This window comes from Lethenteron reissneri, chromosome 12, assembly GCF_015708825.2.
Source record: "Lethenteron reissneri isolate LAM-NWPU_2019-01 chromosome 12, ASM1570882v1, whole genome shotgun sequence".
In the NCBI taxonomy this organism is placed as follows: Eukaryota; Metazoa; Chordata; class Hyperoartia; order Petromyzontiformes; family Petromyzontidae; genus Lethenteron; species Lethenteron reissneri.
Window position 1 is genome coordinate 13,929,614 of NC_083790.1, and position 16,793 is coordinate 13,946,406.

At 47.4% G+C, this 16,793-nt stretch overlaps 1 protein-coding gene across 3 annotated transcripts in view; it reads right to left on the bottom strand.

Moving 5' to 3' along the window:
• Window positions 1-16,793, bottom strand: part of FAM20B (FAM20B glycosaminoglycan xylosylkinase) — a 31,797-nt gene extending 15,004 nt beyond the window's left edge. The window contains exons 1-8 of one of the 3 annotated variants that reach the window (XM_061550769.1): window positions 16,688-16,793; window positions 13,773-14,037; window positions 9,400-9,581; window positions 8,633-8,719; window positions 8,065-8,174; window positions 7,234-7,405; window positions 6,593-6,784; window positions 5,443-5,502 (exon numbers count right to left, since the gene is read on the bottom strand). In XM_061550769.1, the coding sequence (XP_061406753.1) occupies window positions 5,443-5,502; window positions 6,593-6,784; window positions 7,234-7,405; window positions 8,065-8,174; window positions 8,633-8,719; window positions 9,400-9,581; window positions 13,773-13,982 (1,013 nt within the window). In that variant the 5' untranslated portion in view covers window positions 13,983-14,037; window positions 16,688-16,793. Of the gene's footprint in view, window positions 1-5,442; window positions 5,503-6,592; window positions 6,785-7,233; window positions 7,406-8,064; window positions 8,175-8,632; window positions 8,720-9,399; window positions 9,582-13,772; window positions 14,471-16,687 lie in introns of all 3 variants that reach the window. The other 2 variants (XM_061550767.1, XM_061550768.1) reach the window with 2 other exon arrangements.

Below are 16,793 nucleotides of genomic sequence, written 5' to 3' on the forward strand. Positions count from 1 at the left end.
CGCTCTCTCCACTGCTGCTCTGAGGCAGAGCCGCGCTCTCTCCACTGCTGGCCTGAGAGGAGCCGTGCTCTGTCCACTGCTGCCCAGGGGCAGGGCCGCGCTCTCTCCACTGCTGCCCTGGGGGAGAACTGCGCTCTCTCCACTACTGCCCTGAGGCAGAGTCGCGCTCTGTCCACTACTGGCCTGAGGGGAGCCGCGCTCTCTCCGCTGCTGCCCTGGGGCAGAGCCGTGCTCCGTCCACTGCTGCCCTGAGGGAGCACCGTAGTCTCCACTGCTGGCTTAAAGGAGAGCTGCGCTATCTCCACTGCTGCCGTGAGGGAGCCTGATGCACTCTCTCCACTGCTGCCCTGAGGCAAAGTTGTGCTCCGACCGCTGCTCCACTGGGGGACACCGTGCTCCGTCTACTGCTGCCCTGGGAGAGAGCGGCGCACTCTCAACTGCTGCTGCCATGAGATGTCGTGGGCGCTGCACCAGAGCAAGGAGGCGCTGCTGCAGTCGTTTAACAAGCGGCTCAAGGACGATGTGCGCTCCATCCTGGACAACTTCACGGAGATCGTCAAGATAGCCAAGGGTCGTGAATGAAGAGTCCCCTGTGTGGGCTTCAGTGGGGCCGTCTGGTCGGGCAACAGAGTCACGAGAGGCCAAGCAACAACTTGCCACCAGTGGGCTGAGCTCAAGGAGGGCTAGCTCGAGCACCATCCTGCGGCGAGGAAAGGAGGTGGTGCAAGCGGTACAGCCGAGCCCACAGCAGCCAAGAATCTGCTGTCCCTGTCTGGAGGGGGGGGGGCTGTTCAACCCTAGCACACGGGCGAGAAGCCATGCATGTGGTGACGAGTACGGCAAGACTTTTTTTCTCGCACTCGGACTACAAGTATATGTCTTTTTTTTTCTGCTTTTTTTCCCCGCTTGTGTGTTAAACTGTGTGTACCCCGGATATTTTAAAGATGGCAATTCTCCCGCTGTGTATCCTACTGCTGTCCCTCCCGGCCATATCTAGTGCCACACTCAACTCTACAAACAGCTACCCTTGTTACTTTGGGTCCATATTTGTTGCTCAATTTGCCACTACACCTGCTAATGAAACAGCTTATAGACACTTCTACACTCCATCATTGGATCCTTTTAAACCCTATCTTTGTCCCATTACTTCACCAGCACTCCTTCCAAACTTCATTCTGCTCTTAAAAATAACACCATCTGCGAGCTGCTGCTATTCGTCCAAGGTTCGTCGCTCTTCATCCTTTCACAGAAAATACCTGTCCAAACTATTAATTCTACTTTTCTTATTTCTGGGTGGTATTGAGCTTCATCCTGGCCCAAATGTAAAGAACTCGTATAATTCTGTAGATTTTTCTGGCAGAAAAGGTGTTGGTGTTCTACATGTCAACATCAGTGGGCTTGTGATTAAATTAAGTCAACAAAAACTAGAAGTGGCAAATCTTGACCCGGACATTTTTTGCCTAACAGAAACGTTTCTCACTCCTGCCATCAATGACTTGCAGATTACGATTAACTACAACCTTTTTCGGCTTGACTGAGGATCTAAAGGAGGTGGAATTGCCATCTATGTTCGTAATACTATTGCATGTTCTCCAGCTCACTCCTTGTCTAAAAAAATGTTGCTTTGAAGGTCTGGCTCTCAGAATAACTCTCCCTAATAATCAACAGATAGTGGTAGTGTGCTGCTATAGACCGCCTAGTGGGAAAGATGTTGAAGCTGCATCTGCACTGAGAGAGCATCTTGGGGGCCTCCCTAAAGGTGAAATAGTTTTAGTGGGTGATCTAAATTGGAATTAGCTAAACCCGCCGGCCGTGGCCACACATTTTGCAGATGAATTTAACCTCTTTCAATTAATAAATGTCCCAAGACCCAACCTAAAAAATCCGGGACAGTCATCTCTGCTTGACATCCTATTGACAAATGCCCCTCACAATTTCGCACTGACTGGTGTTCTGGGTAATAACCTTAGTGATCACTCCTTCATTTTTGGGGTGGGATCATCAGCCAGACCCAAAGCCCCCCCTAAATTGTTTGAGAAGCACTCCATGAGACACTTCAGCACTCAGGCATTTACTAATGATGTGCTTCACTCGGATATTGACAAGGTCTGTGATATCCCAAACCTGACTACGGCTTGGGAGACTTTCAGGTACACGTTTCTCCAAATTCTTAACAAACATGCTCCGTTGGTTAAATTTAAAACTAAAGGCAACTGTCCACCATGGTTTGATCCTTTGATTACAAAGCTCATGAAAACTAGGGACAAGGCTTGGGCGTGTTCTCAGAAAAGTAATTTGTTCAATGACTGGCTAAAATACAGGATTTTAAAGAATAGCTGTGTAAAAAAAATACGGCATGCAAAAAATGACTACTTTTCTTCCACTCTCCTGGAATCACATGGAAATGCCAGGATTTTCTAGGAAAACAATCAAATGTATTGAAAAGGCATCCAAAACAGATAATCTGCCCGTTGAGCTTAACCGAAATGGGGAATATTTTTCAGATCCCCAAAAATAGTTGACAATTTTAAACTTCATTTTTCTGAAGCTGGTACCCTATTAGATAATGTATTGAGAGTCACCCCTGCTCATGCAAATTCCTACACCCCTATCCAAACATTAAACGAATTTAGTTTTCAGCCAATCCACGAAAGTAATGTTCTGAAACAACTGTCCTACCTCAAAGGGTCCTCCCTCTACCGGAGCAGATAGTATTCCCGTCTTTGCTCTACTAACTGTTGGTCACCTAATATACAAACCTATAGCCCATATTTTCAACCTGTCTATCAAAGAAGCATCAGTCCCTCTAGAATGGAAACATTCCTATGTTCGTCAACTTCATAAAGGGGGCCCTAAAAATGATCCAAATAACTACCGACCTATCTCAATTTTGTCCCCGTTAATGAAAAATTTTGAAAAATTATTGAACTACCAAATTAGCAGTTTCCTGTCCGCCAACAATCTATTACATCTAAAACAATCTGGGTTCCGAAAAAAATACAGCACCACATCTGCTGCATTAGACTCTCTGAATCACATTTACAGTAGTCTTGATAATAAGCAGTACTGCGCCTGTCTTTTTCTTGACTTGTCCAAAGCTTTGATACAGTAGACCACAACACCCTGCTTAGTAAAATAAGCTGCCTCGGTTTTTCCAAAAACACAGTAAAATGGTTAAAAAATTACCTCTTTTCTTGCACCCAAACTGTATTCACAGATGGTTGGAGGTCAAACAGTGTTAAGATAACAAAAGGGGTTCCACAGGGTTCCATTCTCGGCCCCCTCTTGTTCTCTCTTTATGTAAATGACTTGGGCACTGAACTGGATCATTCCAGGGTAAATCTTTTTGCAGATGACACGGTACTGATTACTGCTGGCCGCTCTCCAGATGACGTGATTGCTAAGCTCCAGAGTGATTTCAACAAACTACAACATCAGCTAGATGCTCTTAAACTAGTCCTAAATCCTGCCAAAACCAAGGTGCTATGCTTCTCACCAGGACTAAAGCGGGAAGTTATTTTCCCCCAATTACATTCCTTAAATAATGATCAAATAGAGCAAGTCAAGATCTATAAGTATCTTGGGGTCATCCTGGATTCAAAACTGAATTTTGAAGATCACATTGATTATATTGGGAAAAAGACAAAAATTAAAATTGGTTTTCTGTATCGACACAAGCACTGCTTGCCCCCTATGTTCTGTTTGGAAGCTACCATACTGCCTCTACCTGATTACTGTGATATCGTGTATAAATCAGCCCCAAGTACTGTACTGAAGAAGCTTGACTCAATGTATCACTCAGCCTTAAGATTTGCATTGAACTGCCCATATAGGACTCACCACTGTGATCTCTACATTGGATCAAACTTAACATCTCTGAATGTTCGACGGCTTGTGCACTAGATCTTATTTATTCATGATGTACTTACAAAAAAATCCGCAGATTACCTGCTGGATCTCCTCTCTGTTTCAAAGAACAAATTTGACCTAAGGTCTACACTCATTTACCAGCTTCATATTCCCTATTGCCGTACATATACTGGAGGAAGGGCCTTTGCTATTGATGCCCCCAGGGTCTGGAATGCTATTGCCAATAAATTGGAACTTGAGTCACTACCTATGAGATCTTCATTCAAAACTGCTCTAGAGGAGTTGTACACCCCTAGCTGCCAGTGCTATTCAGTGGCCTAAAATAAAATGTTTCGCTCCGGATGATCGCTGCAAAGTATGACCTGTGTTTTTATTTAGTGTGCTGATCTTAAAGGTGCATTGAAAAATTATCATACTCCGATTAATGCTCCTACTGTTGTGGAGTGACTCATGCAGCCAGCTATGGCTGCAGGGTTTTGGTAGTACATGTTGTTTGTCGTTTATTGTGAAAATTCCGTCACAGTTCCTATGATCACTGTTTCATTGCTTTATTTTGGTGATTTCGAAAAGTTTACTGGTTTGGCCACGTTTGTTTGTTGTAGTACGGAGTAAGACCGATGGCCTTAATCTAAGTTGTCTTGTGGTTGTTGTTGTTTGACTTGCATCCCACTGGGATTTTTGCACACAGCGTTGGTGTACGGTGTTTTTTCTGCAATATTTTTCTGTATTTTCTTGGATTTTCTGTTTGCACTTAGTCACATATTCACTTTAAGATGTTTTCTTGTTCATGTTTTTGTTTTTTGTTTGTTGCGGTTGCACCCGATTCAAGAGCCGAATGGCTAACAGGGCTATGCCTCATAAATGAACTTGAACTTGTCTTTCGGTAAAGCCACGTAGATTAAAAAAATAATAAAAATATCACGACATTTCGATTGCAACACAAGCAATACTATTTTTTCCAGGGGTGTACTTAACTCCGCGACTGGGGTACCAATCAATCCGAAATCAGTGCTACTCCACGATGTCGAAACGCATCGCCGAGATGAGTCGATTGCCGCATCGCCGACCATTAACAGACTAAAAATGACTGCATCGCGGACATTATGTGAGAGCCGGGGTACTATGGTACCCTGGGGATACCGCCATAAGGTTCATATTATGCTTCCTGTTTTGGCAGAAATGTAATTCCTATATTCGATTAACAGTAATTTTGGTTAAAAGTAGTTTTTGTGGAACGGATTAACAATGTTAACCGAGGGACTACTTATAGTAATGATGTTATATCTGCACAAAATAAACAAATATCAGTTTTTGTTAAGTTTATGATACATAAATCTTGACTTAAAGCTTTCGTGACTGCAGAAATTCATATTCTTTGGGTCTTTCGGTAAAGCCACGTAGATAGAAAAAATAATAAAATAAAGATCACGACGTATCGATCACAACACAAGCAAAAAGACCTGAAGACGATTGCTTGTGTTGCGATCGAAACGTAGTGATTTTGATTTTATTATTTATTCTATCTTCGTGGCTTTACCGAAAGACCCAAAGAAGATTATGATACATACTTACATGCAACATTGATAAAGCGGGGCAAGAATACTTCTTTCATCAAGATCAGGGTTTCCAAAACTGTAAATGTGAAAACCAGAAAGCAGGACATTTTAGTTCACAGTTTAAAGTTTTAATTGACAGTTTTTATTTTCAGTTCAAATGTTATCTAAAAAAAAACGATTGCCAAATATACCTTCAGCAATGTACTCAACACACATGTTGGGACAATCAAGTTGCCATCCACTGAGCTGATATGAATTAATAAAGTGAATAAGCAGGCAACACCACTTGCTTCCCACGCCGGTTTCCACACAGCCCCCTTCTCGGAGTGCATCTCATCAGCAGCAGATAGGTTTTGATATTCCGTGTCTCATCAGTAGTCAGGCTGGCTTAAACCAATGCTGTTGAACTGCCATATGTTTATTGGCAAGGACCCACTGTTAGATATGGTTCTTAATTCGACGCGATACTGTATAACACACAACACGAAATTATCAACAGTGTCCATACTCTTTGGTTCTTTCGGTAAAGTCACGTAGGTAGAAAAAAATTATAGATCACGACGTTTCGATCGCAACACAAGCGACCGCCATCAGGTGAGACAATCACAGCAGGGAAACTTGCTGTGATAGCTGCTGTGAAACTGTTTCAGCAGTTTCCCGGCTGTGATTGTCTCACCTGATGACGGTCGCTTGTGTTGCCATCGAAACGTCGTGATCTATTATTTTTTTCTACCTACATGACTTTACCGAAATAACCAAAGAGTATAGATTCCTGCAGTCACGAAAGCTTCAAATCCAGATTATCATCAGTGTCATTGTGGAGATCACATGACAATATACGTGGAGGCAATATGCTTCCTTTCCATAAGGCTTAATGTCTGCTTATTTATTTAGTTCCTTGGGCGCCACATTGGCGAGATGTTAACTACCTCTCCTGGTATACAGGAGGTCGTGGATTAAATCCTGACCCTGATGTCTGCTTTATATTTGGAGTTTGGATGTTCTCTCCCCGGCGTCGCGTGGATTTTTCTCTGGTTCCTCCGGTTTTTTCCTCCATATTTAGAAACATGTGTTACTCATAACTAATGTTTTTTGCGATATTAATTATACATGCTTAGCGGACACAAGAAACAAACATGTGGCGTGTGCCGGTGCAGTGAGCCTACCTCTTGGCATTGTCCAGTAAGATGACCATGCTGGCACCGCCATCATCCTGGAAGCTCTCATAGTGGTGCCTGTCCGCGTTCCCCATGAGGAAGTCGAAGATGGCGGTGTCCACCACATCCAGGAGCCGCGGGCCCGTGTCGTACGGTGGCGTCTTCTTCACCGCCTCGCAGTAGTTGTTGTCGTACTCCCACCTAAACGTTCGACAGCAGCGACCACCAGGGCAGCAGCCCTCATGCGGGGCTCATCGATACTCAAAGCAACGCCGGGCACGGGGAGTGGCGTCCCAAACAAGAACCCGCATTAAGACCCAATGAAGGAACAGCCTGGGTCTCTCTCTGCTCTCCCGACGGCAGTGGGGACCGCTCTCAACCGTATCCTAACAACAACACCATGTAGAGGAACGACGTGTGGGGATATTTCCTGCATAAATTGAGCGATCAAGGATTCACCCAGCTGCAAATGCGGCGAGGTGCAAACCATCAGTCGTGCATCAAACAATGACTGCCCAATAACAACACGTGTGTTCTGGTGGAAAAAGCTAAATGTCTTAAAACATTGAACATACAATTGTAGTGCCGGTCGCTGGCTTTTATCTGATGCCATACAAGAGAAGAAGGGGTAAAGCTTATTGTTTCGTCACCTGGCCAGTTTGCCCTCCCGGTAGGTGCGCCCCCACGGGTGGCGGTGCTTCTGCAGGGGCCAGGACTCGGGCAGCCACAATGTCACGGAGCCTTCCATCAGCTCACCATCGGCACACGCCGGCTCCGACTCGCGGCAGTAATAGCACTTCCCGTAAAAGCACGTGTTGTTTCCTGGAATGGCAGCACGAGACAGAATGTTAATTTTAGGTGTGATAGCCGCACTTGAGAATAAATGTCATCCTTCTAGAATAGGTCAGGTCAGGTCAGGTTGGATTGCAATGTGAATGTGGGACTTTTCCCGCTATAAAAACCCATTCGCCCTGCAGTTCACGTTCACTGCTGTGTCCCTCGTGTGGAAACACCGTAATATACGGATAGGGACCAAGTCAAGTTTATTTGTTTAACCAGGTAGGAATTCAAGAGTTACTTGGATAGACATGTTTGCGAGAGTGACCTGGGTCACTGACATGAAAAAAACGAAAATAAGGAATAAATAAAGTACAAAAATGAAACAAACAGAAATAGCGCAAAAGCAACTGCGTAGCGACAGGAGAAATAGAAAAAAGATTCATCAACGTTAAATTTTCAATTCCCTGTCACCAAGTCGGCTCGGGCAGATCATGCCCACGTGCGGTGTCCGGAGAGATGCCATGCCGGAGATGCGTCCTCTACCGGCCCATTTCCACCACTGCCCCTCAAGCAATACCATATAACTCTACCGGGTTTGTTTTTATTTGTTCCCAGGTTATTTTACTGTTAAATCATCGACACAAACGATTCCCCCGTCACGACGAGAATGCAGGCCCTCCCCCAGCTCGTCCGTGGGTCACCTTGCACCAGGAAGGTGGCGAGCAGCTGCTCGGTGGCCACGGCCCTCAGCTCGGAGTGCAGGTTCACGTGGCGGCCCACGACGAGCGGCGCACGGCGGAACCCTAGGATCCTGCGTGCGTGCAAAAAAATTAGCAAAGCCAACGGCCTCCAGGCGCGTTCACCCTGGCTCGGGTCCCGTGTCCTTTTACCATCCACTCCGCTGACGAAATGTGTGTATACATTTAACCTCTGTCGTGTACGCACAGAAACTCTACAAGATGTTAAAATGTGTTACGAGAAAATCTGGTCAAACTCAGAACTGACCAGGTCGGCTCAGTGGTAGAGCGAGCGGCTTGCATTCGAAAAGTTGCGAGTTCAAATCCTGGTTTGGGAGTTGACTCAGCCCATCATCACTCTGGGGTTAATAAAATAAACACCACTTTATGGGGAAGTAAAGAGTGGTTGTCCTATTTTTAGACTCGTGCCCACCAAAGGAATGTGGAACTTTCACCGCTGATTGCGGTCTGTAAACTGTAGGCGTAATTATGTGTATTTGTGCTGATGTGTCTTCATGTGTAACGTGCTTGCCTGTCCAGGTGAAACGCTGCCACTTCAGCGTTGTGCCGGTCATAGCCTGCATACGGTTCTCCTTCCACAATATAGTTCCGGCTGTACCTAAAATAAACAGAGAACATTATATTCGTTATTCAAGTCCTTCTCATAGCGTAATTGCTCTCGCGACGGAAGGCGCTTTGCTTACGCTTTGTAATCTTTACAGTTCGAGACTAATTGCAGAGTGGCCGGCAGTGGGTTCTTCGTAGATGTGCTAGAAAACCGTGAACGTGAGCGGGTGGATGAGTAAGTAGATAGGTGAGTAGAGGGGCCAGAAACTAAGAACATGTGTGCAAGTGGGTCAGTGGGCGAGCAGGTGGGTGAGTAGATGGGCCGGACACCACAAAACATCTTGATATTTTGGTCCATGGGACATTTAATGTGGCGAGGAAGAAGGTGTTTAATGTAACAATTCAGATGACCTAAAGCAGCTTCATCACTCCGCCTGTTTGCCCAGGAAAGCCTAAACAAGTCTCCTTTTCAGGAGGGTCGTGCCAAGTTTTTGCAGTAGGTGGTGATGTATGATCCTAAATTGAGTAATATACGGGCAATTCGTTAAATTTGGACAATAACACCAGCACACAATGATCCTACTCTTGTAAGTAGCGCCATACGATCTTCAACATCAACTGTGGTGCGTTTTGTACGGTTAAAACAACCGCTGAAATAACCAGAGCGGCCGATACAAAGTTCTTGACACGACTGATAAAAGTCTAAAACTTCCAGCATGTAAGCAGGCTTACCTCTTGGGTTTGAAGACCACCTTCTGCCCTCCCTCAAGCAAAAACAAGGCCTTCAGCTGCGTTCCCCGATATCCGATGTCGGCTTTCACGATGCGCTGCGTCGACATGGCACGAAGTACGGCTCCCAGCTCTGGAACCAGCTCTGGATAGACTTCCCTGGGAAGCACCCATTGTGAGGCCACCTGCAACACAAGGACACACCACCAACTCGAATCTGTAAGTTGTGACACAAAAACCTTATCGTTGCAACACACTTAGAATTCGTGTTGCCTTCAGGAAAGTGTCAATGGGGTGCCCAAAGTGTGAAGGTAAAGGTTCTCTCCTTTATATGAGGGTCAAAAGGAGCATGGCAGCAGCAACCAATGATGGGCTGTACTGATGAGTCCTCGTCTAACAGTTGTGTCTCTGTTTCACCGCTGCCTAGTGGGTTGGCCATAATCTCAAATCCTTGAGTTGGTGGCCTAAATGACATGGCCACACAATCAGTTCTTCTGAGCTGGTGGTCTGGAAAAGGCCGACAGCTTTTTTACATGCGATGCTGCACAACGTGTGTGTTGTTAAACCTAGGACACATCACCACTACTGGATTATGGGACGGAGAACGGATGCTGATGTGGAATTAATACAGAGTGGACGAGCGAAAGACAAAAATAGATGCAAGACAAATAGGATACAGGCCAAGAGAGTACAGTATGACAGCACAAAAGATGCAACAGTGCACAAATGCAGTACCAAAAGACAAGAAAATGCCACTTAGATAAAAAAACACTAAAGAATAGATTTGTCAAACTCTTTGGTTCTTTCGGTAAAGTTACGTAGGTATAAAATAAAATATATTAAATCACGACGTTTCGGGCGCAACACAAGCGTCCGTCATCAGGTGGGACAACAACAGCAAGAAACAATTGAAGTGGGCAAAAGGCTGCTGTAACAAGAGGCTATATAGGTAAGAGAGGGGGAGGAGCAAGGGGGGAGAGATAGAGAGGGGGGGTGTGGGGTAGGGGGAGGGGAGTGCTGCGAGAACGTTTAGAGGATGAGCAGACAAAAGAGGGATTAAAGGGCGAGCACGGCAAAATGCCCGGGGGGGAGTGAGCGGGGCTGGGATTGGGAGGCTGAAGAAGCTGGAGATGCTGAAATGAAAGCAACACCATAAAGCAGTTAAGGTTTTACCTGGTTAATAACATCCTTCCAATGATTGCTCACTTTGTATCCATCTTCTCGGTTGAAGTTATGTCTATGTTTATATATCTGTATAGCTTCATGAACAAACCTTTGATAGTAGCCCTAAGGTTTGCAGAGTACCTTGGTCTCGGAAATCAACACTATCATGAGAGCCCACAGCGTTATAGCCATGATCAGCCACGGCGGAGGTATTGGTTCTGCCGTGTTTCAGATCTGACTTGTGCTCGCGAACACGGTCCGAGATATGTCATTTCGTTTCCCCAATGTAACACCCACCACAGGTGCAACTTAGTTTGTAGACTCCAGGATATTGCATGTCAGGAATGACATCCTTCACAGATGGGATTAGATCACGGATTTTGTGTACTGTACTAAATCGGACCTGGATCTTGTGTTTGTTTAAGATTTAGGAAATATTTTTGGGAACGCCAGCTATGTATGGTAACATGATGGTTTTGATCGGCGTCTCAGAGGGTTGTTTCTCCATGGTTGGAGAAACAGCTTTGCAAATAATGCGGTCCGAGTACCCATTCATCTTGAGGGCCTGGTGTACGTGTTCCAGTTCACTGGCTAGCTGGTGTTGGTCAGAAATACAGTGGGTCCTATGGTGTAGTGTTTTGATGAGGGAATTCTTCTGTGCCGGATGGTGGTGGGAACCAGGTTTCAGATAGGAATCTGTGTGGGTGGCTTTCCTGTAGACAGTGTCCCAACAAGCCATCAGGTCTCTTCTGAAACAAAACATCCAGGAATGGTAGCGTACTATCCTTCTCCACTTCCATGGTGAATTTGATGTATGGGTGTAGAAATTGGTTCAATGCTGGCAGGTCATGTGGCCAAATGACGAAAGTGTCATCTCCATATCTCTTCCACAAGGGAGGACGTAGGGTGGATGCCTGGATGGCATCCGTTTCAAATTGCTCCATGAAATTATTCGCTATCACTGGTGATAAGGGGGAACCCATGGGGGTACCTTCATTTTGTTTGTAGAAAGTACCATTCCAGGTGAAGTAAGTGTTGGTAAGGCAGTGTCTAACCAGAGTAGGAACGTCAGGGTTCAGTCCCTGTTGGACTAAATCTTCAATTATTGCTAAGGTGTCAGGCACAGGAACCTTGGTGAACAGAGAAACTACATCAAAGCTGACGAGAAAATAATCTAGGGACAGTAAAATGCCCTTGATTAGAGAGACCAAGTAAGCTGAGTTATGTACTGCCGAGGTAGTCTTGCCACTGAATGGAAGCAAGGTATCAGACAGAAAACGGGCCAGTTTGTAGGTAGGTGAGTTGATAGGGGAAACGATGGGCCGAAGTGGAGTGCCTTCTTTATGGATTATATGGAAGACCATAGCATTTGGGTGGTCTAGTAGCAGAAGGTTTTAGGGAGAGTCGTTTGACTGGTTCGATTAGATAAGTCGAACTGGTAATGATATTGTTGTTTTTTGTAGTCAGGCTGTTAGTAGGATCTTTGTTAATTTAGGTGTAACTGTCATCATTAAGAAGGTCCTGGATTTTGTTGTATGTGATTTTATCCATGACAGTAGCACTGCCCTTAAATTTTGATTTAAAGCTTTCGTGACTGCAGGGATTAATCTTCTTGGTTCTTTCGGTAAAGTCACGTAGAAGGGAAGTAATAAAATAATAAAAAATAATAAAAATAAAACATAATAAAATTATTCTCACGACGTTTCGGCCACAACGCAAGCAACCAGGTCCGTCGAGGCGACAGAGTCGCCTCGACGGACCTGGTTTTCACCTGAGGACGGCTGCTGAGGACGGCTGCTTGCGTTGTGGCCGAAACGTCGTGAGAATAATTTTATTATGTTTTATTTTTATTATTTTTTATTATTTTATTACTTCCCTTCTACGTGACTTTACCGAAAGAACCAAGAAGATGAAGCACTGCCCTTGTCGGCCGAGAGGATGACTGTCATCTCTCTTTTTCAATTTTGCGAGTTCAGAGCGCTCGTCTTTGCTGATGTTACTAATGGGTTTCTTAGCATTTTTAAGGATGGTGGCAATTTCAGATCTAGCAACGTCTGTCGGGATGTCCCAAGTCTTTGAGGGCTACGTCGACCTGGAAGATTAAATCATCCACTGGGAGATGTTTAGGGGTGACTGTGAAATTAAACCATTTAGCTAGTACCGATTTTAGGCTGTCGGAAATTGGGATGTTACTCTGATTAATGACAATCTTGTTAACATCTAACTTTGTAATATGTGGATCTGGCTTCTATTTTGACAGGTTGAATTTAGCTATCAAGTTAACTCTACATTTGGTTGACATTGAATTAGCAGAGGAGACTGTCATGCTATCTAAATGGTCCCAATCAGAAGTGGACATTTTATCTCTTAATATTAAGTGTGATTGTAAGAGAGTCTTGTCTAAATTATCAAGTTCAAATCGGAACAATCTTATTCTCTCTGAGATTAGTGATAGGCTGGCTTTAAACAAGATCAATTCCTATTTTGTCTACTCGTCCTCTAAACGTTCTCGCAGCACTCCCCCCCCCTCTCTATCTCTCCCCCATTGCTCCTCCCCCTCTCTTACCTATATAGCCTCTTGTTACAGGAGCATTTTGCCCACTTCAGAAATTGTTTCTTGCTGTGGTTGTCCCACCTGATGACGGACGCTTGTGTTGTGCCCGAAACGTCGTGATTTAATATATTTTATATTATACCTACATGACTTTACCGAAAGAACCAAAGAGTATGGATCCCTGCAGTGACGAACTTCAAATCTAAATAGATTTGTCAGCCAGGAGATCAGCGTTGAAGTTAGAGTTTCATGGCAAATGCAGTGCCGGAGTACAAAATGCTAGCACAGGATATACAGTTCTATACATATGAAACTATGCACCTCGAATGCAGATACGCACAAGAGAATTATATTTATATTCAGAGAACAGTCTCCAGCGAGCACAATAATATGAACTTCATTTTTAAAGAGCTCTCACAAAACGCACTTGCAAATAATGACCGAGTGGGGGGTAAACGTGCTCCTAGAATTGTAGCGCGCTCTTTCAAATCGTACCGAGTAGAACCCCAACGTCTACCGACACATGGGCAGATGCCGTCCCAGACACGAGTGAGAACTCAAAGAGGCCAGCATATAGTCTCAATTGCAAGAGTAAGCCGGGTTACATTTTATCCATCGCTCGTGGACGTGACTCGGCGGGCCCGCGGGAAAGTCGTACCTCCCATGGCGAGTGCAGCGGGCTGGGCAGGGTGGCGTGCATGTCCACAGCCGCCCCTCTCTGCAGGAAGCGGCGGAAGCTTTGCAGGTCTTGAGGGTTGGCCCAGGGGAAGTCGGCAGAGGGATCGGAGCTCTCCAGTATGAAGAGCTTCGTGAGGATAAAGGCCACCAGCAGGATGGCCAGCAAAGCCACGCGCTGCTTGAGCTTCATGACTTTCAGCTCTTGTAGAAGAAACTCGGCGGAAATTCTTCACTGCAGAGAGACGCTGGGAGGCGCGCGTGCTCTTTGACATTCAGTATCTGGGCGGTGTGCCACCTCCTCGACTGACAGCTGGTATCACTCAACAGCTTGTACTTTCATATATATCGAGGGTTCTCACCTGCACTTATTAACCGGGCGTTTTCCTGTTTTGCCGACGAGTAAAAAACATTCCATGGCACACGCCACCTGTCGCTTAGCACGAGTTTATCTGCATTAGATGTCACGCTTCGGCCGTTCGTTAAAAGAGTAATGTTAAAAATGTATATGATTGCTTAGTAGTTCACGGTTTGTACATTTCAGCTTAACGCACATAATGGTATTAAGTTATGTTCCAATCTCTAGGCGGCACTGAAGAGCCAATAGCTCCTTGAAGCTGCTGCTGAATTCGCCATGCTCTTCATCGATGGTCCTCATCCACTGCAACAACACGACAAGAGCTACCCAGCTAAATAGAGTGCTTCAGTCCTGTACACACGAAGCAGTCAACCACACAACACAGGAATATGTAGTGCCACGACCGCGGAGCCACTCCGCAAGCGCCGCGATTCCCCCCAGACCGCCGCCCTGAACGCACACACGCCGCACACACACACGTAGTGTCCCAGCGGGAGATCGCCGCCTGGCACCACGGGTTTTCATCCGAAGGGCCCCTAGGTGGGAAGTCCGGCGGTTTCTTGGTGCCAGGAGATTGGCCGACCCCCCCAGGACAAATCACATTGCGGCCCCCCCTAAATTGGCTTAAAATTGTATGGCGCACAAAAGTTCACCGGGCCAGCCACAATCAGTCACTCACAGCACCGGGGAGGGGCCAGGGTGAAATATTAAGCAAGCAGCGCAGACGATGAGGTCAAGGGGATATCCTAAGGCACACTCGCGGGTGTGTATTCGCCAGCCGGGCGGCCTCCCAGATTAAACCGGCTGAGTCAGGGGTTAATGAATACGGGCGCAGAGATAATGGGCCGAAAAATAGCTAAGCGTAATGCTCCAGGTAAGGGCAGAGAAATGTTTGAAAATCAAAAGGTAGGCGCATGATTGGCTGCGCAGGATGACACAATGTAACCCTGGATTTTTTAAATCACAGGGCATAAGAAGGGGAGCGACTCCCTGCCAGCCTGCCTCTTCGAGCCGCTTGCAGCGTCCATGAGACGCCAGCGAGTGCCGCCACGAGACAGCGATAGGCAAGGTTCTCTCCCATCTCCGTCCCTCCACCGCGTCCGTGCGACGCCATGAGAATGGCTGCGAGGTATGTAATAGGGCGCGTGAGTATCTGGGGAATTGGATAGTGATAGGATAGGCTCTGCTCGTAGAATATTTCCTCCGGGCAGTGCAGAGTTTTTGCCCCGCGAATAAAGACATTAGCACAGAGCTTCAGCACAGTGTTTGTGATTCAAGTGTGCGTGTTTGCGCAGTCGCTTTAAAGCGAGTCTTAGCGCGGGTGCGGGGTAGCGAATACCCACTCGCCGGAGCGCGTATTCATGCAGCCGTTTGATGCTAGTCTTTGTGCGGACGCATATTAGAGTCTGATCGCCGGCAGGGGCGTGCGCGTGCTCTCCGCTGCTGTAGTATTAACGTTGGTGTACACGGGTGCGTGTGGAGTAACCCCGTGCGGCGGTGAGCCAGCAATTTAGCGATCTCCCTCAGAGGAGGCGCTAACGCGGGGGGGCCGAACACCCGGTTGGCAGGAACCCGGCAGGGGCCGATCGACGTGGTGGAGGGAGTGGAGGGGGTGGACATCGCGCCCCACCTGCCCGACGAAAGCAGTGGGGTGGACGCCGGCCCCCACATATACAATGATCCACGTTACAATAATTCACCGCCTCCTGTAATGGTGAGGAATTAGGGAAAACAACCCGGAATTGGAGAGCCTTGCAAACATTTCTGACGTCAACCTGAGCGCTGGGGGAGGCTACCTGGATGGTGGGGGGAAGCTACCTGGACGGTGGGGCTACCTGGGCGGTGGGGGAGGCTACCTGGGTGGGGGGGGGGGGGCTACCTGGGCGGAGGAGGGGGGGCGACCTGGGCGGTGGGGGGGGGACTACCTGGGCGGTGGGGGGAAGCTACCTGGGCGGTGGAGGAGGGGCTACCTGGGCGTAGAGGGGGGGCTACCTGGGCAGTGGATGGGGGGCTACCTGGGCGGAGGGGGGCTACCTCGGCGGTGGAACGGGGGGCTACCTGGGCGGTGGGCTGTCGCGGCTCGGTTCATCGCGGGTCGTGGTCGAGCGTCCCCGGAGACGAGTTGATTTGTTCAGAGGTGAGCGCGCCTCAGAGGGCACGATTCAGCCTCGTCCATAACGGTGATAACCCCCCCCCCTAACCCAACCTTGTGACAAAAATGAGACGTGGCGCCTTCAACGCCTCGCGGGTCAACGCAGCGCGGCGCTGAGCGAACTCCCCACAGGCAGGGCCGCCGCAGGCACGCCGCCCCCACGGTTATCATGGTGGTGGTGATACTACGTCGATAGGGTGATGACGGCGATGTGTCACTTTGACGATGGTGGTGGTGATTTGTCTTTGTAGTGACAGCGAGGGTCCGATGTGGGGTTGATGGTGCGGTTGGTGGTCTCACGCGTCACTGTGGATCCCCTCACAGCTGAGGCGCGCGCCTACGCGCTCCTCGGAACCCGACACCACACCCCGTCCTTCCCAGCACTCACAGCTCGCCTGTCTCCTCTCCTTCCTCTCCGCCGTCTCCTCCTTCCCGTCTCCGTCTCCTCTCCCCTCGGCTCTCCTCCCCGCGCCGCCGCCTTCCCTCGCCGGTGA